This window comes from Myotis yumanensis, unplaced genomic scaffold, assembly GCF_028538775.1.
Source record: "Myotis yumanensis isolate MYYU_CA2020_CCGP unplaced genomic scaffold, mMyoYum1.0.hap1 SCAF_11, whole genome shotgun sequence".
NCBI lineage: Eukaryota > Metazoa > Chordata > Mammalia > Chiroptera > Vespertilionidae > Myotis > Myotis yumanensis.
In genome coordinates, this window is record NW_027223762.1 from 30,346,259 (window position 1) to 30,372,262 (window position 26,004).

At 39.6% G+C, this 26,004-nt stretch overlaps 2 protein-coding genes across 4 annotated transcripts; one reads left to right on the forward strand and one right to left on the reverse strand.

Moving 5' to 3' along the window:
* Positions 1-946: 946 nt before the first annotated feature.
* On the reverse strand, positions 947-20,695 carry MTIF2 (mitochondrial translational initiation factor 2). 3 transcript variants are annotated; one of them, XM_070429231.1, is made up of 16 exons: positions 20,608-20,695; positions 20,445-20,514; positions 20,171-20,337; positions 17,610-17,835; positions 17,121-17,232; positions 15,700-15,871; positions 15,106-15,266; positions 14,086-14,262; positions 12,058-12,197; positions 10,104-10,228; positions 8,127-8,331; positions 7,544-7,796; positions 6,290-6,430; positions 2,884-3,048; positions 1,524-1,664; positions 947-1,166 (listed from the first exon to the last, which is right to left on the reverse strand). In XM_070429231.1, exons 4-16 carry the CDS (start codon positions 17,826-17,828, stop codon positions 994-996), a joined length of 2,184 nt encoding a protein of 727 aa, XP_070285332.1. In that variant the 5' UTR covers positions 17,829-17,835; positions 20,171-20,337; positions 20,445-20,514; positions 20,608-20,695; the 3' UTR covers positions 947-993. The 3 variants fall into 3 exon arrangements, with proteins under 3 accessions (XP_070285332.1, XP_070285333.1, XP_070285331.1); XM_070429232.1 differs by lacking the exon at positions 17,610-17,835 and having other exon boundaries at positions 20,445-20,656; XM_070429230.1 differs by lacking the exons at positions 20,171-20,337; positions 20,445-20,514; positions 20,608-20,695 and adding an exon at positions 19,368-19,455.
* A 620-nt stretch (positions 20,696-21,315) lies between these two features.
* Positions 21,316-25,226, forward strand: LOC139019421 (prolyl-tRNA synthetase associated domain-containing protein 1). The gene is made up of 3 exons (XM_070428438.1): positions 21,316-21,739; positions 23,194-23,506; positions 24,693-25,226. The coding sequence occupies exons 2-3, from the start codon at positions 23,372-23,374 to the stop codon at positions 25,125-25,127; spliced, it is 570 nt and encodes a 189-aa protein (XP_070284539.1). The 5' UTR covers positions 21,316-21,739; positions 23,194-23,371; the 3' UTR covers positions 25,128-25,226.
* The last annotated feature ends 778 nt before the right edge of the window (positions 25,227-26,004 follow it).

Below are 26,004 nucleotides of genomic sequence, written 5' to 3' on the forward strand. Positions count from 1 at the left end.
TTGATGGATCAAATTGATAAACTATACCTTGGCAGAAGAATTCCATTATATTTAACTAGAGGCCCAGGTGGGGGGGTCCCTCAGCCTGGCCTGCACCCTCTTCTGTCCCGGGACCACGGGCTCCTAACCGCTCACAACCTGCCTGCCCGATAGCCCCTAACTGCCCTACACTGCCAGCCTGATCAGCCCCCGCCACCATGGCTTTGTCCAGATGGATGTCTAGAAGATGTCAGGTATCAGCTCTCTAGATAATAAACAAGTTTGTGTTTGTCAGTTTTTCTTTTTTACCTCAGTACTATGACCAGATAATTTGGGGGGTGCTGCCTTGTGCATCTCTGGCTTCAATCCATTTGATGCCAGTAGCACTCCCATCTCCATTACCACAACCGAAAGTGTATGTAGGCATTCCCACATAACCCCTGGGTGAGTGAGAACCCCCTCCCCCAATTGAGAAACACTGATTTGTGGGTTGGTGTTAAAACACTGCCTTAAAAAGGGGCGATGATAGATTGCATACATGGGAAATTTAAAAGGCTGAGCTGCAAATTGACAATTCAAAAATTCATCCCGAGTTCCTAGGTGGTTTGGCTGGGATGTTTGCTGTCCGCAGAACTAAGGAATACACTACCTTCAATGTTGGGCATGAACTCGAAATCAAACTCTGCTTATTAGTCCAGTTGGCACTGAGAAATGTGATTTCAAGCAGTATTTGATCGGTACTGTATCTTATCCTTGAAGCTCATTTCAGAGAGGATTGTTTCTTTTGGTACCACTCTTAAGTAAAAACATTCATTTGAAGTTACCTTCAGTGATATTCCAGTAATTCCCTTTTACTGTATTAACACCAGGATTTCTAGTTGAAGGCATCCTTAAGTTTTCCTATTTTGACAGAATTACTTGGGCACTTACCAATAGTGAATTCTACCCTCCAATAAAGCAAAACTAGTTCTATTAAAAAGCAAAATATTTAATCTTTATATTTTTAATACAATTTTAAAATCCTGGATCCCAAGAGGTCTTGGCTAGAACTTCATTTTCTTCATAACAAACAATTCTATCTCCCACTTTGAATTCTATCATTTCTTCATCCAAACTGAGACCACAATCCATTCCAGTTTTGATGACTGAAACGTCATCTTTGTGGTGTTTCAGGGAGGTTAATGAGCCTTTAAAAAAAGAAAACATGGTTCATACATTCAACAAATAACAGGCACTTCACTAAGTGCTATTTAGTCTGGTGTTAGGATTTGAGTGAGATAAACCAAGATAAAAGATTGCAAGCAGAATCAAGAAAGGATGGAAGCAAGCAAATATGATGCAGAGTAGAGGAAACATGACTGGAAAGGTAGTTGTGTGTGTTTTTTTAGAAGTTTAAAAAATCAGACTGGGGGACTAACAATCTTGGAATCAGACCAAATGAGGGAGGGAATCCAGCAAGAAGTAAAAGATTTCAGGCAGTTACAGAGAATTGTCAGGTTTTAGTGACTGGATATGTTATCAAAACAGATTTTGATGTTGCTTACCCTTCCAAATAATATCTCCGTTACGGATTAACTTAAATTTTTTTTGCTTTTCTAGCTGTCCTTTTTGGACTCTGCAGCCAGCCACAGGAACTTTTTTCTTCCCTTCTGTTATGGAAAAGGTAGCTAGTATAGAAGCCTCACCTGTAGGAAGAAGAGAACATTAAGTACAGAAAGTAAAAATTTCAGAAAAATACATAATTTCTAACATTTTGTAAAGTAAGAAAGATGATAAAAATACAAACTCGTGCAAAGAAATCCTGGTTTTCTTTGACTCCGCCAACTTTATTTTCCTGACTAATATTAGAAATAAAACCCAGAAAATTCTTGGGAAAGAAAATACAAGTGCTTACCAAAAGAGTGAATAAAAGAAAAATGGGACTCCTTTTTTTGGCTGAGTAAAATGCACTAGAAGGTGATAACTGATCAAAAGATTATTTAGTACAATTCCTGTCTAGATCTTCATGAAAACATAGTTGTCAGCTGTCCCTCGATATATTTTCTAGTCTATGTCATCTAAATCACCTGATTTATTTTTAATACCATCACTGGTCATTTATATACTAATTCTGTGATTTAGCTTAACTTTTTCACTAACTGAAAACTAAATTCCAATAATACATTATAATACATGAATGAATTTTTTAGGGTTAGTGTTATTTGGTGCTTGCTTACTGCTAGGAACCCTCATAACTTGGTTTTACAAATTGCTCTTAGCACAAGAACATACAAACCTCTGTATGATCATGTTTAATTGGTGAACTGTGTAAAGGGTATATAGGAGAGAGCTCCCTATACTTCTCCTGTAATTTTTCTGGGTATTTAAAACTACCATCAAAATAAAAAGTGTAAAATATCTGTACATGGGGAGGAAAGAACATGTAAAATGATTCAGTCATCATGAATTTAGCCTTTAATCTGCCCAAGGAGTATGCTAGAGAATCTTTTTAATATTTAATATTTAAATGTGAAGTACATTTTTTTCTCATGGTTGATGTCTCTGCCAGCTCCAGGACAAAATCAATGGCTCCTTCATGACACCTTAATAATCTTTATGCCTCCCACCCTAGTCTAATTTGTTTCATAATTAGCTGTCCATGTCTAAACTTGAGGGCAAGTTCTTTTTGCCTTATGTGCCTTGTATCCTCAGGGCCCAAGTTTTTCAGAGGGCAAGCATTTATAACACCTATGAAGTTACTTTGAATTCCCATGTGTGGTATTCATTTTTTCTAGAACACAGGATATGTATTAGAACAGTGAACATTTCAAAAGTAAAATACATTTCCCCTAAACTTTACTTTCAAGTGTCATTTACAGCACTTCAGATATGAATGTTTAAAAGTAACAGTCAGTGAACACTCACCTACTGTGTGCTCTTCCACAGTGCAGGGCAATCTGCTGCTCAGTTCTTCCTGCAAATCTTCAACAAGACGGTAAATGATTTTGTGAAGTTTAATTTTTACTCCTTTCTTTGCAGCTGACTCCTGGATAACTTTGCCTGCGTTCACATTGAAGCCATATATAACACCTGGCAATCAGAAATATAATCAATAAAATAGCACAACTATTGTACAAAACAGTGTGTCTTTTGAATAGAAACTCAAATCTAAATTGTTTTATTTCCTTCTATGTAATTAAAAGCTAGTTGGGGAGAGAAGAAATTCTTTAATTTTTTTTCTCATGAAAACTAGTAAATTTTCAAATTAATAAAAGGACTTTATAAATTCTACTAGAGGCCCGGTGCACGAAATACATGCACTCGGGAGGGGTGGGGCAGTTCCTCAGCCCAGATTGCGCCCTCTCCTAGTCCGGGAGCCCTCAGGGGATGTCCAACTGACGCTGGAGTGGGCCTAAGCTGGCAGTTGGACATCCTTAGTGCTGTTGCAGAAGCAGGAAAGGCTCCAACCACCCCCGCTGCGCTCACCAGCTGTGAGCCCGGCTCAGGGCTTCTGGCTGAGTGGAGCTCCCCCTGTGGGAGCGCACTGACGACCAAGGGGCAGCTCCTGCATCTGCCCCCTGGTGGTCAGTGCATGTCATAGCGACTAGTCGTTCTGCAGTTTTGACGATTTGCATATTAGCCTTTTATTTTATAGGATTGTGGCTTAACAAGGAAAATTTCTTTATTGTTTTAAAAATCCATCCATTCATCTAAGAAACATTATTTTAAGTGCCATAATGTGTAGGCAGCATGCTAAACAAAGCTTTGATTTTTATAACCAGGGATATAAGAAAAAAAAAAATGGGTTGAAATATACATTATTTTTATAACAGCTCTATTATTATAATCTTATTGTCCACAACTTTTGCGATTTACTTACTCTTAGGATTTTAGCTGCTCAAAAATACTTAATTGGTAAAGTTCAAAAGTTATTTAAGAAATGAAAGAAGTTCTATGAAGCTGTACATTTTGCCAAATTAAAATTAAAGTATTGCCCTGACCGGTTTGGCTCAGTGGATAGAGCGTCAGTCTGCGGACTGAAGGGTCCCGGGTTCGATTCCGGGCAAGGGCATGTGCCTTGGTTGTGGGCACGTCCCCAGTGGGGGGTGTGCAGGAGGCAGCTGATTGATGTTTCTCTCTCATTGATGTTTCTGACTCTCTATTCCTCTCCCTTCTCTGTAAAAAAATCAATAAAATATATTTAAAAAATAATAATAAATAAAATTAAAGTATTTAACCTTGGGGGAAAAAAGCAAAACAAAAACCTTGGGGGAAAATCTTACATGAAAAAAAGTTAATGCAAACAGCTTAAGAGCAAAACAACCACCTTGAGAGTCTCATCATTAAGAAAGCATTCAATACACTGTATTACACAGTACAATACTAGGCCAGCGATTTTCAAACTTTTTCATCTCAGTGACAAACAGCTAAAAAGACAGTCATGAGTTCCCTTTTTCTGTGTCATAAGTTTGACAAATAAACAGTCCCCTTGCCCTAATCGGTTTGGCTCAGTGGATAGAGCGTCGGCCTGCGGACTGAAAGGTCCCAGGTTCGATTCCGGACAAAGGCATGTACCTTGGTTGCGGGCACATCCCCAGTGGGGGGTATGCAGGAGGCAGCTGATTAATGTTTCTCTCTCATTGATGTTTCTGACTCTCTGTCTCTCTCCCTCTCTGTAAAAAAATCAATAAAATATATTTTTTAAAAAACAACAAAATAACAGTCCCCTTTCCGTCTAGGCCAGGGGTCCTCAAACTACAGACCGCGGGCCACATGCAAATACAAATATTGTATTTGTTCCCGTTTTGTTTTTTTACTTCAAAATAAGATATGTTCAGTGTGCATAGGAATTTGTTCATAGTTTTTTTTTTAAACTATAGTCCGGCCCTCCAACAGTCTGAGGGACAGTGAACTGGCCCCCTGTTTAAAAAGTTTGAGGACCCCTGGTCTAGGCATTTAAAACTAAAAAGAGCTTTTTATCTAATTACTAAAAACTGTGGCACACCAAAAACTGTATTTTTTGCCGATTTAACAAAAAAAAGTATAATTTTGATTCATTCACACTGGACAGCTATTGTGTTGACTGTTATCATTTTTTCATTTGACAACCTAAGGGAAAGAGGTCAGTACCCCTGACTAAATAGTCAGGTATTACATGTTTTAAAAATTCTTGTCTGGCTGGTGTGTCTTAGTAGTTGAGCATCGACCTATGAACCAGAAGGTCATGGTTCAATTCCTAGTCAGGGCACATGCTTGAGTTGCAGGATCAGGACGTGCAGAGAAACATCATCATTGATGTTTCCATCTCTCTCTCCCTCTCTGAAATAAAAAATATATTTAAAAATCCTATATAATAAAAGGCTAATACTCGCACTGACCACCAGGGTGCAGATACTCAACGCAGGAGCTGCCCCCTGGTCAGCACACTCGCACAGGGGGAGCACCGCTCAGCCAGAAGCCCTGAGCCAGGCTCACCACTGGCGAGCGCAGTGGTGGTGGTGGGAGCCTCTCCCGCCTCCACAGCAGCGCTAAGGATGTCCAACTACTGGCTTAGGCCCACTCCCCTAAGCCGTCAGTCGGACATCCCCTGAGGGTTCCCGGACTGCAAGAGGGCGCAGGCCGGACTGAGGGACCCTGAGTGCACATATTTCGTGCACCGGGCCTCTCATATATATATAAATTAAAATTTTTGCAGCACACTGGTTGAAAATCGCTGTGCTAGACCAGTCAATGTCCATAAAATACTTTGAGTTAACCAGCATTACTGAAAATACCTTTTCAGTAGTAGTTAACATCTAATTCTAATTAAGTCAGGTCATGAAGTAGCTCCTTCCTAATGATTTCATTAATCACTCAACAGTGTTGATGCTTTGCTAAGTGATAGACTTAGTTAGAGGTAGTCATGAGTTCCCTTTTTGTGTATCATAAGTTCGACTAATAAATAGTCCCCTTTCCTTCTAGGCATTTAAAACTAAAAGGAGCTTTTTATCGAAGATTGTAAAATTATCAGTGAACAAGGAAAGAACTTGAATAGGCTGATTACAGTGTTAGGAATACTCATTAATCTAAATTGGGTGGGGAACCAGGAGGAGTGGGAAGAGGGGACAGAAATGGTACTTTCCAAAAAAAAAAAAAAAAAGACAAGTGGAGCTGTGGCTAAAATATTGCACAATCAATCCATCCACCCCAATTGTTAGCAGGGACTCCACCACAACAGGAATAGTGACGCTGATGGGCAAATGTCAGGTGCGACGAGCCAAGCAACAAAAGACAGAAGTAAATGGTTCAGTGAGTTTTAGGGAACACAGTTAAACAGGAACGGAATCCTTACCATGAAATGCTTCAGCAAGGTTAACATCATTTTCACTAATATCACCCACACCAAAATGTACTAATTCAAGTTCACACTCATGTGAAGCATCGTAGGTATCCATAATGTTCAAAATGGTCTCAACAGAACCATCAACATCACCTAAATGAAGCAAGTTTAAAATTACTGGTGTTAAGAGTTAGGCATTTAAATGATGATAATCTATTTAAGACCACAATAGGAATAGTAGTTACCACTAAATACACTTTAATTTAGGTTTAGCATTATAAATATCTACTTAATTTAATAAAATATAACTAAATGTACATTTACAACAAAATCAGCTAGAAAAATATTTACTAAGAAAATCTCCACAGGCTGAAACCGGTTTGGCTCGGTGGATAGAGCGTCGGCCTGCGGACTGAAAGGTCCCGGGTTCGATTCCGGTCAAAGGGCATGTACCTTGGTTGCAGGCATATCCCCAGTGGGAGATGTGCAGGAGGCAGCTGGTCCGATGTTTCTAACTCTCTATCTCTCTCCCTTCCTCTCTGTAAAAAATCAATAAAATATATAAAAAAAAAAAAAAAAAAGAAAATCTCCACAAGAGGGAGGAGGTGAAGGGGCGAAAGAGGTCAGAAGGTACAAACTTACATTACATCCCATAAAAAAATGTCATGGGATGTAATGTACAGGTGGTGACTATAATAATACTGTACTGTATATTTGAAAGTTGCTAGGAAAGTAGATCTTAAAAGTTCCATCATGACCTGGCTGGTTTGGCTCAGTTGACTGAGTGTTGTCCCATGCACCAAAAGGAGGTCGCCAGTTCAATTCCCAGTCAGGGGACATACCCCAGCTGTGGGTTCAATTCCCAGGCAGTGTGCATATGGGAGGCAACCGATCGATGTTTCTCTCTCACATTGATGTTTCTCTCTCTCTCCCTCCCTCCCTTTCCCTTCCTCTCTGTATAAAATCAATAAAAACATACATTTTTTTAAAAAGTTCTCACCACAAGAAAAAACATTGTAAATATGTATGGTGATCAATGTTAACTAGACTTACTGTGAACATTTCACAGTAAATACAAATATCGAATCATTATGTTGTACATTTGAAACTAATATAACATGTCAATTCTACCTTAATAAAAATAAAAGTCTCCCCCCCAAAACACTGAGATACTTTTGGCTTAAATTTAATTGCTCAAATTAACTGTGAGAATGAAGAAATACATATATTCCAAAAACGAGTTAAGTAAAATCTTTAAAAAGTTACCTTTAATAATTATAGGAAGCATATTTGAATCTCTTTCTACTTTCTCTTTTGGCCTTAATAATTTTTGTTCTTTTCTTTCTTGGTACTTTATAAATGATCTCTCCTTCCAGTGCAAATTGCCATACTTCTCACGGTCCTTCCGGTGCGCCTCTTGGTGTTCCTTTCGCTTTTCTTCTATTGTTTTTAGAGCCTCTTTATTTTTCTCCTGCTCCTGCTCATACTTCCTCCAGTCAACAACTTCATGTGCCCTTGCCTTTACAGGGAAAAAGCAGGCATTATTTAACTACAAGCTTTGTTTTTCTTCCACTATGAAATTAGTTTAACTCATATGAAAGTACTAATTTTGTAAGTTTCAAGAAACTTATAAAACTTTCATTTGAAGGCTTTGTATATAAATGAAATTATTTCATTTAAAAACCCTATCTCAAATTTTAAAAAATTCTACAGCCAAATTCTAAAAAGGCACCACTGGCCCCCTCATAGTCTAGAATAATTAATAAGTTAACATTAATTTGGTATAACATTATAGATTATTTAAAATCATTATATCCGAGCTAATATATAGGAATTAAGCTTGATATACCTCAGATTCTACTTCAAGAATTTCATCTCCTGCAGAAGGGAGGTCTTTCCAGCCTATAATCCCCACTGGCATGCTGGGGTAGGCCTCATTAACTGATTTTCCATTTTCATCAAACATTAAGCGCACTTTTGCCCAACTCTTCCCAGCAACCAGAATTGAGCCTTTTCTCAATGTTCCTCTTTGAATTATTGCTGTAGTAACAGGACTAAAATGAAAATAAAGTTATTAATTCTTAATGCCATAATCAGGATGTAATAGTATTTTCTTAGTAAAGCAAAGATTATTTTTTCATTTAAAGAAAAATGTTTTTGTCCTAGCTGGTTTTCTCAGTGGTTAGAGCATTGGCCTGAGGGTCGTGGGTTCGATTCTGGTCAAGGGCATGTACCTTGGTTGCAGGCTTAATCCCCGCCCAGGTCAGGGTGTATGTGGGAGGCAACCAGTCCATGTGTCTCTCTCGCATAGATGTTTCTCTCTCTGTCTCTCCCTCTCCCTTCCATTTTCTCTACAAAATCAATGAAAAAAATATCCTCTGGTGAGGATTAACAAAATATACATATGTTTTTATTGACTTTAGAGAGAGGAAAGGAGAGAGACAAAGATCGATTGGCTGCCTCCCACATGCCCCCTACTGGGGATGGAGCCAGCAACCTGGGCATGTGCCCTGACCAGGAATCAAATCGGTGACCTTTTGGTGCATGGGATGATGCTCAACCAACTAAGCCTCACTGGCCAGGGTGAGCAAGAATATCTTTTTGAGACTTAAAAATACATAATATTATGTATTTACCACTTTTCAATTTCTCAAGCAGTTTTTCATACTACAAAAACATTTCTTCACAACTGTTAAAAAGGTTGAAGCAACCCAAATGTTGGAATGATAAGGAAGGATAAAGAAACTGTAGCATACACATACATAAAATGAAATATTATGCAATCTTAAAAAAAAAACACAAAAAAAATACTGTCACATGCTACAACATGGATGAATCTCAAGGTCATTTATGCTAAGTGAAATAAGCCAGTCAAAAAGAACAAATACCATATGATTCTACTCATGAAGTATCTAAAGTAGTCAAAGTCATAGAAACAGAAAATGGAAAGGTAGCTGCCAAGGACAGGGGGAGTGAGAGAGAAAATTAGTGTTTCATGGGTATAGAGTTGCCATTTTGCAAGATGAAAAAATTCTAGATTCTATTGCACAACAATGTGAATATACTTAATGCTACTGAACTGTACTCTGAAAAATGGTTAAGATGGTAAATTTGATAGTTACGTATCTTTACCACAAAAAAACAACACATTTCTTATAAAGTTACTAGAGGCCCGATGCACAAAGTTTGTGCAAGGGGCTCGGCGCTCACAGCCCCAGCTTCATCTGGAAGGTCATTCTGGTCATCTGGATGGTCGTTCCATTGTTCAGCCATCCAGTCTAATTAGCATATTACCCTTTTATTATTATAGATGGTAGTGGAGGGTGTAGATAGCTGAGTGTTCTGACAGAATCCTACTCCCCTTTCTTTATTTTGTTAAGCAGTGAGAAGACTTTTTTTGCTGATAGGGAGGAAAATTAAAGACAGCAACACCATTCCAAAGACCTTCTTATATGTTATATTAATGGGCAAGGACATAAAGAATTTAGAATCCTTAAAATGCAACAACTGCTATTTCATTCCAATTTATGTTAGTCTAATCAGGTTTTACCAGCTCAGTCATGTCAGTGCGGAAAAAAAAATCAAACAAATCGAATACTTAAGTCATGTAAATGTGACTACTTGGTGCATACAGATAGATATTATGGTCTACTAATAACTATATTTTATGTTCTCTGTGCTAGTGCAATAAAATGCTTTTCAAAAAATGCTTTGAAAATATTATTCATGGACTAACCATAACATGCAAGAAAAATAACATTATATGATCAATTCACAAAAACAATAGAACAAAATTATTAAAAAGCAAGCATTTTACTAGACCTACCCTCTTCCTTTGTCTGTGAAAGATTCTATAACTGTTCCTTCCACTGGACCTGTGGGGTCTGCTTTCAATTCTAATATTTCTGCAAGAGTAATTGTTGCCTCTGCCAAAGCCATCAGGTTATCCCCCTTAACAACAAAAGAAGTTGTTAATATACATTAATATCATCTGTAAATGTAAATACTACAGTCAGAAAGCCAAATAATCCTTGACAATTATATTTTTCTCTTTAAGCATTAAAAGCATAATTATGCAATTGTAAGGAAGGAAGGGAGGAAGGGAGAGAGAGATACACAAGAAAACTTGATCCAGGGACAGATATTGCAAAGAACAGTGGCTATTTTTTTTTAAGGCCATTAGTGGTGCTTGTTAATACCCTTTCATAAACACATATTTCATTCTCTCTTTTTCTCCTCCATCTGTCTCTATAACTGTGATTTCTTCTTCTAACCCTCTTTTCAATGATACTTCATATTGAAGTTCTATTCAATGTGACAAACTTTCGCATCTATTTTTTCATTTGATCCATTGTAACTACCCAACTGTGCAAAAATAAAAATTCACTTCACCTCCCTGGATCTTCTTTCCTCAAATGAAGGACTAGATTACATGATTCTTCCACCTTTCATGACCTATCTTTACTACGCTCTCTAGAGTTTAAAGATCACGCAGCTGTTAACTGGTGATGGAACTGGAACTGATGGGTAAGGGATTTTTCATTCTCCCTGTCAGCTAAGAGATTGCTCGCAGTTGTTAGAGAGTATAAAACAACAGAGACAACTGTAAACAAAATACTTTGCGTACCCCTCTACTTATTCCTAGTATTTATTCTAATTTATAAAATGCTGCTCTGAAAAACAATGCTGGGGTTGTTTCTTTGCATAACGTAGACCTCTGTATCAGCCTTGAAAAAGGAGGCCCCATCTTACTTCCCTGTCCCAAGAATCATCTCTGCCATGTCCCCAGATTTGCCTAAGCAGCTTTACATCTATCTATTCATTTGAAGGTATTTGGACAGAAAAGGCAGCCATGTCTTCAAATGCTTTAATCTTACTCTATGACTTTCAGAGCGCAATAGCAATCCAGGTATAGTGGAAAGATAACAAAGTAAGGTGGCATTTTATGAGTGTCAATAGCGTGGTTATACTATTAAAGAATGCATAATTTCTAAGCATCTTGGAAGTAACAGAGTTAGGAAAAATAAAGATAAAATGAGACTTAATTGAAAAATTGTGGCCAAATACAGCACCATCCCTCAGTGAATGATCAGGGGGGAAAAGTCTGTACTATGAGTAAATGATGGAATATGATAAAAAATGGAAATTGTTACTTAGCAGCAAGCTGCACAGCATAAAAGAATTTAAAATGCTGTCACAAAGCAGGTACTGAGTTTCCTTGGTGTTTTTCAAACAGAAAAGAATAACCGGTAATTTAAAAGAAAACAGAATTCATCATAAATAACATTATAAAACTTATAACAATTTAATTCCCCAAAAAACTGAGTCAATCACTTACAAACTGAACCCAAATGTTTCCTCTTTGCATTAGTGACAATTTTTTATTTGTTTAAATCTTTCTTAAGTGCCCTAAGACCTTGATAGTTTTTCACTATAAAAGCAAGCACTTTTTATTAACAACTGTATTTCATTTTTGCTTAAAAAAGTCTTTAGCCAACTCAAACCCTACCCAAATCATTCACTATTTATTCTTCTCATTCTAAGTATCTCATAATAAGAAAAGTATTAGGTTTAGACCCCATTACCATCAGCTATGTAATCCTGGTTTGGTGACTGACCTTTCTGAGCCTAATTTCTAATCTGCCAAACCAGGAAGATACCAGTTTTGCCTAGTACCCAGAGAATTCTGAAACAACAACAGAAATTATATATGTCAAAATGCTCTTCAGGCATAATGCACTATAAGTATTCCCATCTGAACACATCATCTATGCGTTTACCGTAAGTGCAGAGACATGCACTGCCTGTACATCGCCTCCGTAATCTTCACACACCACATCATAAGCTAGCAGTTCTTTCTTCACTTTTTCAGGATCAGCCTCAGCTTTGTCACATTTGTTTATGGCAAGGACAATAGGCACTGAAAGAGACAAAGTTAAGAAGAGGGCAAATGGCACCTTCAATCCCAGGTGTTCACAATGAAGACACCAACCTGTTCTGGCTTTCTCTTTACTCAGTGGATGTACTTACCTAACAAAAGACCTAAAAAGACCCACTCTTTAGACCAGGGGTGGGCAAACTTTTTGACTCGAGGGCCACAATGGGTTCTTAAACTGGACCCGAGGGCCGGAACAAAAGCATGGATGGAGTGTTTGTGTGAACTAATATAAATTCAAAGTAAACATCATTACATAAAAGGGTACGGTCTTTTTTTTTAGTTTTATTCATTTCAAACAGGCCGGATCCGGCGGGCCGTAGTTTGCCCACGGCTGCTTTAGACCCACTGTACTCTACTTTCTGCACACAAAGGATTGCAGCTGTGAGATGTCAAACTGCAATTATAAGCAGATTCTGAATTAAGAATAGACGCTAAGATGATTTAAAACAAAAAGGTATGTTGAGTAGAGAAAGGCCTATCCTTAAACCTGAAAGCAAGATCAGCAATTATACGGGAGATAATCTCCAGAAAAAGATCAAGAGAAGATTCTAACTGAATTCGGGTGTCATTAGATGATTTGCCTATTCTTTCTAGGAGCTACTGACTCATTGTTAAAACCTAACATTTCACCCTGGGGTGAAATTAAGAATCATTACCGTGAACTTACCTTTGGATTTACAGCAACTCTTTATTCATACATTTAGCTTGGTGATACATAGTAGATTCTCAATAAATGTTTACTTAATGAATGGACCAACCAATCTTATAATCTACCTGTTATTACTAAACATACCCTCTCATTAGAGAAATCACACAAAATTCTAGCAGATAATTCTCTTGTTGGGTTTCACCAACTGTAATTTTCTCAGGTATCAAAGGAACATAAATTGAAAACAAACACACAAAAAAGCTCTGCGCCCTGGCTGGGTGGCTCAGGTGGTTGGAGCGTCATCCTGTGTACATACCCCAGTTGCAGGTTCAACCCTCAGTTGAGGTGCATATGGGAGGCAACCAACCGATGTTTTCTGTCATATAAATCGTCTCTCTCTCTCTCTCCCCCTTCCCCTCCTACTATAATAAATAAATAAATACATACATACACACATACATAAATACATCCATAAATCAACCAATCAATCAATAAATAAAATAAACAAATCCTCTGGTGAGGATTAAAAACAAAACAAACTATGCAATCCATAACCTACTACTGTGAAAAAGTACATGCCATATAGATAAGACCAAAAGAACAGGTATAGAAAGCATGATGTAAAAAATATATCAGTGTGGCTCTGTGGTTTAGTGTTGACCTATGAACCAGGAGGTCATGGTTTGATTCCTGGTCAGGGTACATGCATGGGCTGCAGGCTAGATCCCCAGAGTGGGGGGTGCAGGAGGCAGCTGACCAATGATTCTCTCTCATCATTGATTCTATCTCTCTATCCCTCTCCCTTCTTCTCCGAAATCAATACAAATATATTTTTTAAAAATATCATGTATCTTAACCAACTGCTCTGTTATGGGATCCCTGGCAAATTTATCACTCTCTTCTTTTTATTACATTCCCTAAAATCATTAAGAACAGAGTCCATTGCACAAAGGCAATTTTGAGAAATTAAAAAGGAAAGAGAGTAACACTGAAAGCTAGAAGATCAGATGCCAAATAAACAGTAGAGAAAGAACTGTACTTGTGATCACAAGTCCCAAATTGAATCCTGCTACACTCTTCTGAGTAGTAACGTCTGTGGGAAAACAATTCAACTGTCTTTGAGCCTTATCTGTAAGAACAGCTATAATAACCCTGAGATTGCCATGAAGACTAAATGAGCAACATGGGCACCATCCCAGGCAGTGGCTCTTGCCATAGCACCTTGAGCATCTTTGGCATGCTGAATGGATTCTACCGTTTGTTTCATCACTCCATCATCTGCAGCTACAACCAGTATGATAATGTCGGTGACCTGAGCACCCCTGGCTCTCATCGCTGAGAACGCAGCATGTCCTGGAGTATCGAGAAAGGTTATCTTCTCCCCAGAAGGCAGAGAGACTGTGGAAACAGAAGTCCAAGAACACTAAGGACTCAAACAGGTACTTTCTCAACATGAAGAAATATATGTGACATTATCAAACACAACTAATTCTTTAAAATAATTTTATTCCTTCCATTAATCTTAATCAGAACAATTGATAATGTACCGGCGAAACCTATAGGGTTTTCTTTGCATGTAATAATTTCAAACTAAAACTCTTCATATTTCTAGAATATAACTACTTTCATAAATGTACCAAATAATACCTATTCTGGAGAGAGAATACACTGAGGATTACATAGGTAGCCACCCCTGCATAGCAAACATCAGCTGCACTACTGCCTTGAATAACAAAGGCTATTTTGTACACAATTGGTAGCTCAGGATTTGAGTCCAAAAAGCCTTGTGTTTAAACTCTGGCTTTAACACTTACTAGCTGTGTTAAGTACCTTAACTTAAACAAGCCTCAGCCTCCTTACCTGTAAGTAGGAATATTGATAGCTACCTAATGATAGTTTTTGAAGATAAAAAAGATAAAATATATAAGGTGCTCAGCACAGTGCTGGACATATGCTAGGTGCTCAGTAAAGGGTAGCTATTATTTATTGCCACAACCTAGCATTGAAGAATTTAAGCTCATTAACTAAGAATGGGCTAGAATAGAAAGATAATATAATTTTCTTCTTACAGAATGTACAAAGTAAACTTTATTAACCACCTGCTCTACACTTCATCAAACCAATGGCTTTAACCTTTAGCCTTTCCTTTTACTTTGAATTTGTACATTTCATACTGACACTAGGTTTAAGGAAGAATATATGGAGTTCCCAAGCACATTGTAAGATAATTTGTCTTCATACCAAGAAAGGCACCAATGTGCTGAGTGATGCCTCCAGCTTCCATTGCTGCCACTTGAGTTTTTCGCAGTTTGTCAAGTAACGTCGTTTTCCCATGATCGACATGGCCCATTATAGTTACCACTGGGGACCTTGGGGTTAATAAAGCTGGATCTGCCTGGGGCCTACAATTAACAGCAAAGGAATTTCATTTTTTATGCATCAGAACAGTTGATAGCCAGTGAATTGATTTGCAGTTATCTATGTGAACTGCCATTAACGATAAAACCTAACATTCAGCATTCCTTAGACCAAAGTATTTTCCTCTTCTATGCATACAACTTACGGCAAAATATGTGACTACACACCTACAGTTGACATCTTCATAACAATGAGAACTGAATAAAAAATTTTAAGATTCAGGATCAATATATAAACTTAGAAAAATAACCCTTAAGAGTTTTATAATAACCCGAATATACTGATGCTTTAAGCACTTCAAAGAAAAGTTTAACATCATTTTAATTGCAAAAGAAATTTTAAGGCAACCCTTTCTACTAAAAAGTGTGAATAAAACTATGTGGTCTCCTTCCCCCAATATATATTGTTACATTTTACCTTCTCACGGCATCTTTATTTTCTCTGACTTTGTCCTGTTTTAATTTGCTCCATTTTAACTTCATTCCTGCCTTCTTTATCACTTCTTTGATCCAGACTTCATCTAAATGTGAGTCTGCTTCTAGTGAATCTATGTCCATAGTAGTGTTCAATAAAGCTTCATAAATAAAATCTGGGTGGAACAGATAAAACCTTTTAGGTTCATGAAATTAAATGTTCAGAAAGTGAACATTTAAATATAAATGTTAATTATAAATATACTAGAAGCCCAGAGCGTAAAATAACACGGCCCCACCCACCCATGCTGGTCTTTGGTCGTTACAACGTTAGGGCCACAGGCCTTTTATAATATAGCTTTTGGAAGAAAGATATGAAATAAAACCATCCTCACATAACCAGACCATTACACTAAAAGAACAACCTATTCAGTAATGTGCTGGTGTAAGTTTACTCACAAGGTTCTCAAAAAAAATTTTCTCTGATTTATTGTATTTCCTTATTTCTATGGTGCAAATAACAATTCTTGAGAGATAATTTGGTTTTTTAATAAGAAAAGCATAGGCTCTGGAGCCAAAATCCCTGGGTTCAAATCCTGGCTCTATCATGTAATAGCTGTGAAATCCTGGGCAATTATGTATCCTCTAAATGCCTCAGTTTCTCAACCTATAAATGGGGATAATAATCATACCTACCTCTAGGTGCACTGTGAAAATTATAGAGTTAATAAATATAAAGTATTAATACATAGTAGCAGTTCAATGAATATGTTATTATTATTAATTCTTTCCTTTTTCCAAGACTCTGCTTTACTTGTCATTTTATTTTGCTTGTCATTTTATTACAATCATAGGCTATTTTTGTTTACTAAATTTTAATGTCAGGTTATAATAATAAAGACTCATTCTGCTCCAACAATCCCAAATTGGTATTAAATACATCAATGGTGCAATAGGGATAAATATGACTGTAATGCTATATATTTACAAATAGAAATAGTATTATTAAAAGTTGTAGTTAATACTATGAATATTTTTCTGCTGATACTACCTATAATGTCAAAATTAGTGGAAAAGGGAATTCATAAAATTATAGAAAACCAAAGAGGAAGTAAATGAATACAAATATGGTTCCTCAGTCCAAAAAAATTATTTGGACTTAATCTAGTATCTCACTAAATTCTGAGAAAGGTTAGTTCAGATAAAATCATTTCCACTTTTATTAGAAGTGAAATGTTGGAGAACTACATTTGGCAAAGAGCCAAGAAACGAATTATAGTTTGTGACTTAGTGAAGAATATTATAATGACAACTTTTTAAACTACCAGTCTAATTTTCACACTTGAATGCCTCAGTCTCATTGCAAATAAGATTCCAGGTATCCCATGTTCCCATTATTTTTCCTTATAAAATTATGTGGCTCACCTATGTCCTTTTCCATTGCTCTGGCCAGCTCCTCAACAGTCATTCCAATCCATACCTCCACCTCCTTTTTAGATTTTGTTGAAGATAACTGAGACTTCCGTGGTCTTACTTCCTATTAAAAAATCAGAATGCATGAAGGAGTAAGAAACAACTTTTAAGTGACAATTTATATTTATTCTGGAATATCTACCACAATCACAGCTTCTACTAAGAATTAACACTCCCATAAGCAGGTAAATCTCAAGACTAAATTTTAAAATCCTGCATCCTTAATTCACTGTTCTACACCAATTTCCAAGTAACCAAATTCATCAGCATTACAGAACAACTAGAACTTCCCTTCTTCACAAAGATTTATTACCTGGAGTGTAGCATTATGGAATAAAGAGTCTGTAAATGACAAAATACTCAAAATGGACTTCTACTCATGGCTCCAGGCACTTTCATGTCAGACCAAATAATACAGTAATGCCAGAAATCAACAACTACCTTCTTTGTTACTAGAAGCCTATATTGAGATAAAGCAGCCCCAAAGAGCGAGTCTGTCTGCCAGGACCCGGTGTGCTGCGGAGCTGGCCGCACTGGGTAAGCAGATGAAAACACACGCCTCCATTGTGCTAACGTTCTTCTTTGACCTAGGCTGTGCAGCTGTCTACAAACAGTGTGAAATCGTAGCAAGTTCTCCAACTTCAGGAACTTCTGGTTCATGTTTCTCCTAGAAAAAAAAGTTTTAAAGTAGTATTTTGGTTAATATTTAAATCAAGTTAGCAGATAGTAATTGGTATCTCCTCTACACAAAGTAAAGTACTAGAGCAGTGGTTCTCAACCTTCCTAATGCCGCGACCCTTTAATACAGTTCCTCATGTTGTAGTGACCCCCAACGATAAAATTTTTTTTTAAAATTTTTTATTGATTTCAGGGAGGAAGGGAGAGGAAGAGAGAGCTAGAAACATCAATGATGAGAGGGAATCATTGATTGGCTGCCTCCTGCACACCCCCCACTGGGGACCAAGCCCGCAACCTAGTCATGTGCCCTTGACCGGAATCGAACCCCGGACCCCTCAGTCCGCAGGCCGACGCTCTATCCACTAAGCCAAACCGGCCAGGGCAATAAAATTATTTTCGTTGCTACTTCATAACTGTAATTTTGCTACTGTTATGAATCATAATGTAAATATATGATATGCAGGATGTATTTTCATTGTTACAAATTGAACATAATTAAAGCATAGTGATTAATCACAAAACAATATGTAATTATTTATGTGTTTTCCGATGGACCCCTGTGAAAGGGTCGTTCGACCCCCAAAGGGGTCGCAACCCACAGGCTGAGAACCACTGTACTGGAGTGACAATGAATAAAAGTGGGTTCCTGTCCTGGAAGAGCTCCCAGTCCAGTAAGAGTTGGGATTCCATTCTAACTACTCTCTAGACGTTAAGTATTATTATTGTTAATGTTCCTACTATGATAGAACTGAAATATAGTAACAAAATTATAAAGGGCTTTTTTCACTCTTGAAAAACATCAGCTAATCAAATTAAAAATAGAGTGATTTGCTAACATGCAAATATGAACTCATCAGCTCTCTGCTAAACAACTACCAATGGCCCCCCCGGTTTAATGTACAACTTCAAAACATGCTATATCTGCCCTCTGCTAATCTCACTTCATTTCCTACCCTCTTAATAGTCCCCTCACTCCTTCCTCCCAGGCTTTTGCTATTCTTACCTACTTATAATCTCCAAAGGTTTTTCATCTATCTTTAAAAATTTTTATTGATTTTAGAGAGAGGAAAAGAGAGATCAATTTGTTATGCCACTTATTTTTTAAAATATATTTTTATTATTTTAAAAAATATTTTTATTGAGTGAGAGAGAGAGAGAGAAATTTGTTATGCCACTTATTTATGCATTCATTGGCTGCTTCTTGTATGTGCCCTGACCAGAAGTTGAACCCGCAAGCTTGGCGTATTGGGACTACGCTATAACCAACTGAACTACCTGGCCAGAGCCTGTCATCTAATTTTGAACCTTTGCATAAACTCCCTCTACGTGAAATTGTCCTTCAACATTCACCATCTTCCCCTGCCCCGCCCCGGCCCCAGATACTTTAGAGAGGGAAGAAGACACCCCATAAAGATCTATTAAATAATGCCTTCTGATGCCCTAATCGGTTTAGCTCAGTGGATAGAGCGTCGGCCTGCGGACTGAAGGGTCCCAGGTTCGATTCCGATCAAGGGCATGTACCTGGGTTGCGGGCACATCCCCAGTAGGGAGTGTGCAGGCGGCAGCTGATCGATGTTTCTCTCTCATCGATGTTTCTAACTCTCTATCCCTCTTCCTTCCTCTCTGTAAAAAAATCAATAAAATATATTAAATAATGCCTTCTGAATATCATTCTTGGAATGGAAGAATTTATTGGGAGAACACTGCCACAGAATTCAATTCAGCAGTATTCCTTCTGAGTCTTCTGTTCCTTCTGCTTCCAAGACTGCATTTCTACAGCTTTTCTTTTCAGTTTTTAAGGGGAGGAGCAACTACAATAATGTAAGAAGTGCATGTTTTCTCCTCAGCAAACATTTTCTGAGCACCAGCTTCCGGCAGTGTGTTTGAGGTTGTTGATTCATAGTTTAATAAGCCAGAGCCCCTTCAGAGTTCACAGTCTCTAGGTGTTCCCATGTAATGATCCTCAGGCACATTGAACACCTCAAAAGCGGCACATTTACAGTACCTTCTTTAGGCACTAGAGTGTGCTCAGGAAGCACCGGACCCCTTAGTAAATAAAAAATAATTTTAATGAGCCCCAAACCAGATTTCACAAGGACGCACAGGAGGAAAGGCCCTGCACAGAGATTAACCAAAGCACAGATACGTAATTAAGGCCAGAATTAGACAAACACATTGGGTGCAATAACCCAAATATCAAAACTGGAAGGAACCTTACTTGTTACTTAATTTCAACCCCCTCAATTTAGAGAAAAGAAAAATAAAGCCAGAGAGCGAGCGAGCGAGAGAGAGAGAAGAAAAAAGAACCTTCTCGAATGTCATACCGCTAGTTAATGGCAGTCAGGACTAGAACCCAGGCGTTCTGACACCCAGTTCGGCGTTCTCGCGCCGCTAGGAAATTCATGGAATCTGGAAAAGGATGTTGGAAATATCCAACATGCAGCTGAACTGGTGGGCACGTCTGAATGGAACTGGAAGCCTTGGGACTTATCTGAAAGGTAAAAAGAAGTCACTGTAGAGAAAGCCCGGATCTGGCGGCCTCGAACCCGAGCCCGACCACCTTGGGCACAGTCGGGAGGCTGGGACTGGGGTCCGCACCTGCCGCGGCGCTCCGGCTGCAGACGGCTTCGGAAGCCTGAAGTAGGGTCACGCAGGGGAGAAATGCATCCTGGAAAAGCGCAATGTGTATGACTTGTGCCACTGACACTCTAGGTCAAATAACATACGCCACCCGGACGACCGGCTGGGGGACCCCACTCACTCAGCTCCTGCAAAAGGCCTGCAGGCTCTGGACTCTGAGACCAGGCGCAGATCACCTTCTGGACCTGGGGAAACTGACGGTCAGTCAGTCCGTCTCCGAAACGGTCCCCACCGGGCTTCCGGTACCGCCGGAAGCGGTTCTTCCCCGAATTCAGAGGTCCGCATCCGGAATAGTAGCTCTTGCTGCCAGGACCGGGTTGGGGTGGGCGCTGCCCAGCGCGGGAGGCGTTAGTTCAATGTGTAGCCTCTTCTCGGGGTCAGCCGCGCGTCGGTAATCGCTTCTGCAGGTCCCTTCCTTTTCTAGAAGTTTATTACTGCTCTTCTGGGGCTGTGAGCGCCTACCCTCCGAGGAAAGTTAAACCCGGAAATGTGGGAGAAAGGATAGGTTCTTATAAGACACATACAAGGAAAAAATACCAGGGAACGTGGCCCTGACTAAGTCAGGTATTGCATGTTTTAAAAACTCTTGCAGCACACCGGTTGAAAATCGCTGGGCTGTCGTGCTGGAGGTGGTGAAAAGGGAAAGGAGGCAATTATGATGGATTAGCTATGGGGTGGCTGGGTGGTGGTGGTGGTGGTGGGGAGTGGAGGTGGGCTTAGGGGAGGGATTCATGCCTTGCATAACTGATGGATGAGGTTTCTGGGTAGACGATGTGCTGGATGCACTGCCAATTTTATCTCTTTTCATTCTTTTGTAGCTACCACGGACATCCTAACCTTGGTTAATGTTTTCCTACTTTTGGGACATAATTTACATTGCTTAGGTACAATCAGATTCCAATTATTCTTTCCTTGCTTACTCTCTAGTCACTGTGATTGGATTTGGATATTTAGTCTTCAAAGTCTTCAAATATTTAAGGACATTCACTCGGGCTATGCCTTATCTTCCAAAGGGTGATCTTGTTATTGATTGCTTTCTACTTTCATTCTTAGAGGAAAAGCTAATAAAAAAAAAGTGAGCCCCACCAACCTTACATGCCAAAATAAATTTTAATGAATTGAGTCTTCTTAATAAAAATTAGGTTGAATGTGAAAGTCGTTAACATTTATACAGTAGCTAAATGAGCCAAGACATACACAAAGCTAATTCACAAATGGGGAAATAAAAGAATAAACATGAAAAAAAGTTCCAGGTAAGCCTCTATCCCTTGTCTGTTTTCTAAGTACTCAGTAATCTATAATAATAAAAGCATAATATGCTAATTAGACCAGACAGCTGAATGACCTTCCAGACGTCCTTCTGGATGAAGCTGCGGTGGCGGGGGCTGAGGCAGAGGTGGTTAGGGGCGATCAGGCAGGCAGGCGAGCCGTTAGGAGCAGTGGTCCCAGATTGCGAGAGGGTGCAGGCTGGGCTGAGGGACCCCCCCGCCCCCTGAGTGCACGGATTCCGTGCACTGGCCTCTAGTATGTTTGCTTTTGTTATTGACCTGAATTTAGGTGGCCATGAGTAGTAAGTAGCCCGTTGGTTCATAATCAGAGATCAAATAATTAGATGAAACAATAATTAGTAGGGAAACATGGCTCAGTAGCTTTTAGAAGTGGTTAAACTGAAAAGTTTTATTATTTTTTTAAATATATTTTTATTGATTTTAGAGAGGCAGGGAGAGGGAGAGAGACAGAAACATCAATGATGAGGGAATCATTGATTGGATACCTCCTGCACACTCGAGCGCACAACTCGGGCATGTGCCCTTGACCGGATTGAGCCCAGGACCCTTTAGTCCACAGGCCAACGCCCTATCCACTGAACCATGCAAGCGAGGGCAAGCTGAGAAGTGCTATCATGTGCTGTCCAAGGCCAACCTGGGTGAAATTGTGAAGTCAGTTCTTGCAGTTTCCACCAAGGCCTATGCAGTGAGGACCCAGATAGATACTTTGTTGTGTCTTCTGAAGGGGCTTCCTTTTCCAGGCCTTCAGTTTGCACCCCAGAAATGACCTAAATCTATTCTCACTGGAGTTAGACGTCCCTTGGATTACCTATGTTTATTTGGGATTTGAGGCTTAATCTAATTTCATAAATGAAACCCTAACGTGACATTTCAGGCCTCATACAAGGGTTCAGTGAAGTTTCTAAGGATAGCAGAAGCCACCCCACCAGAGGCAGGCAAACTGCTTCTGAAAAAGCTGGGTCCAGGCTGCCGCAGCTAACTATTCACAGATGAATAATAACAAAAGTTAACTTGCAGAAAGGGTAAAGAGGAATTATAATTAAAAAATTGGTAAGTCTTAAAAGGATAGGGATTGGCCCCCAACTCTCTCCCTGATGGTTCACAAACTCAGGGAGTTTCCCTGGTGAAACCTGAAACCGTCCCCTATACAGAGGACAAGCAGAAGCCGCAGAGGCAGGCCGCTCCATGTCGGCAGGTGACAGGTTTAATAAGCAAGGGGACTTAGGCGGCTTGTCTTAGGCTGCAAGACAAGACCTCCATCCAGATAGTTTGTAGTATGTTATACAGAGGCCATAACACGGTTCAGTGGCCTTTACTGTCCAGATGGTCTCAATACATTACTCTTTCAAGGTTGCTTCCCTCAGGTGCAAACTTTAACATCAAAACTCTCATGTTCTCTGATCTTCCCTCCGGCGCAGGTGTTGAAAGGCTGCGTCCAGGGACCGCTTTCAGGAACGTGCAGGGAGGGGCGCACGGAGATGGCACCGCCCCTTCCGGAAGTCCCCGCCCATCCCCCCGGAAGGCCCCGCCCACCCCGGAAGGCGCGGGCACTGGGCTTCCAGCGGCGGCCCTATAGGCGCTCTCATCAGCCTCCAGATGCCAGGCACTTCCTCGCCCACGGCCGCTCCCGCTGGCCACGACAGCGGCATGGCGGGTGCCGAGTTGCGGGCAGCGCTCGAGCAGAGGCTCGACGCCCTCGCCATCCGCGCGGAGGTCGTGGAGCACCCGGAGGTGAGACGCCCCCGCCGGGACTGCCGGGCCGGGGCGGGTGGGCGATGCTGTAGCGTCTTTCCGGCGAGGCCGCAGACACGAACATCTTGCAGGGGTCCCCAAACTACGGCCCGGGGGTCACATGCGGCCCGCCGGGTGCTTTTGCCGCCGCTGCCTGTTGCTTAGCAGCCGACTAGTTTTTTTTTTAAACTATAGTCCGGCCCTCCAACGGTCTAAGTCTAGTACGGAAAGGACCCAACAGCATCCAAGGCCTCTGGATTTGGGATTATGATGTTCTGTGAGAAAACTTGTTTTCCTCTCGTTTTCTCACATTTCATATTGAGAACTAGTGCAACATACCGAGAACTGGTGATTGTAAACTGTTGCGAGATGCTGTTCAGTTTGTCCACTTTCTGTGTAAAGTCACCCAGCAGAAAACTGTCTCTGCAGTAGCTACGACGTATCAGGCATCACGCACCCCGGCAGGACACCAGGGTGAGAGTCTGGTATTTTTCACGATTTAGTGTACATGAAGATTTGCAAATATTTCACAGAACCAGTTGTAACTTGAGAGCTGCGGGGTCCATAACGTATTTACCCAAAGCTTCCGTGAAAGCTACTGGTAATAGCTAAATATGGCAATCTCCAAAGGTTAGAGAAGTCCATTAAAAGTCTTCTTAACTTTACAAATTTAACGCAGGAACTATCGTTTTCTCTGATCCTCTCCCCTCCCATATAGTCCACACACGCTCCTTGACCTGTGCATATTGCCAGCTTTCTGCTGTTCTCTGTCAGTCCGGGGTCTCATTCCCTGCCCTCACCCTCACCCTGGTTACATACCTGTAGATTGGAGGTTGTCACCTGATCTAGATGTAATGGAATGCTAAGGAATCTGGACTGTTACAAACTTTCAATTTAAAGAAAAAAAAAAAAAAGACAAAAAGTATTTTAAGAATGTGAGGGCTTGGTCAGTCAGCACACTGGAATAGAGAACTGACCTAAGATAAATTACTTGAGGTCCCGATACGAGGAATTGAGCTGGTAAAGACTTGTATTTCATAATGGGTGAAATCCAGAGCACTGAGTGCTTCCTAACCTTGCTGTTTTTTTCCTAACGTTGCTGTTTTTGCCCAGCAAGCAAAATACATTGTAACTGTGTGTGTATACATGCATATTATTTTTAAATTCCTCATGTGACATTTTACAGGTGTTTACAGTTGAAGAAATGATGCCTCATGTCCAACATTTGAAAGGAGCACACAGTAAGAACTTATTTCTTAAAGACAAAAAGAAAAAAGGCTATTGGCTGGTGACAGTGCTTCATGATCGACAAGTTAATTTAAATGACCTTGCCAAGCAGTTAGGTGTCGGGAGTGGAAATCTGCGGTTCGCTGATGAAACAGCCTTGCTAGAAAAGCTAAAAGTTGGCTCAGGCTGTGCCACACCCTTGGCACTATTCTGTGATGATGGAGATGTGAAATTTGTTCTGGACTCTGCTTTTTTGGAAGGTGGACATGAAAAGGTGTACTTTCATCCCATGACCAATGCTGCAACCATGGGGTTGAGCCCTGAAGACTTTCTTACATTTGTGAAGAAGACAGGACATGATCCCATAATACTGAATTTTGATAAAAACAACTAATTGGGCCAATGTTTAGAATACATTTACATCTGAAAGCTGTTTTTCTTATTTCTAATTTGTAAAAAGCATTAAAAGTAATAAGAATATTTAGCACCTTGATTTGGTGACTACTTAAGTCATTTTAGGAGGGGTATTTCATCTTAAAGCCGTTTTTAAAAAGATATATTGAGGTAGTGTTAGGTCAGATCCCTCTCCACTCCCCATCCTCCATTCCCCATGACTCATTACAGAAATGCCCTCAAAAATTAAGAATAAATTAACATCAAAACTAAGATTAACATATCTTGGACAGGTACTTATTGTACTTGAAAAAAGCAAATGGCAAAACAGCATATATAAAATTATGCATGTGATAGTGCACATATAGGGACAAATTAAGAGGAATATAAGTATATTGTTGATAATGGTTCTCTTTTGGGAATGAAAATTAAGGAATAAAAACTCCCCAGCAAGATAATTGAAACAAGCATAGGACAAGAGCTAAAAAATCCTGTTACTGAGTATTTGTTTTTAAAAGTGGTTTTTCTTGCCCTACCTGGTTTGGCTCAGTGGATAGAGCATCAGCCTGTGGACTAAATGGCCCTTGGTTCGATTCCAGTCAAAAGCACATGCCTGGGTTGTGGGCTCTATCCCAAGCAGGGGGCGTGCAAGAGGTAGCAGGTCAATGATTCTCAACATTGATGTTTTTATCTCTCTCTCCCTCTCTGAAATCAATAAAAATATATTTTAAAAATATAGAAGTGGTTTTTCTTCAGTGAAAACATAAGATTATTACTTTTATAAAAGTGTATCTTTAGAAAAGTTTCATCTAGAAAAACACTCAAAATAGGGATGGAAAATGTAATCATACCATTGAAATTCTAAAACTCAGCAGCAG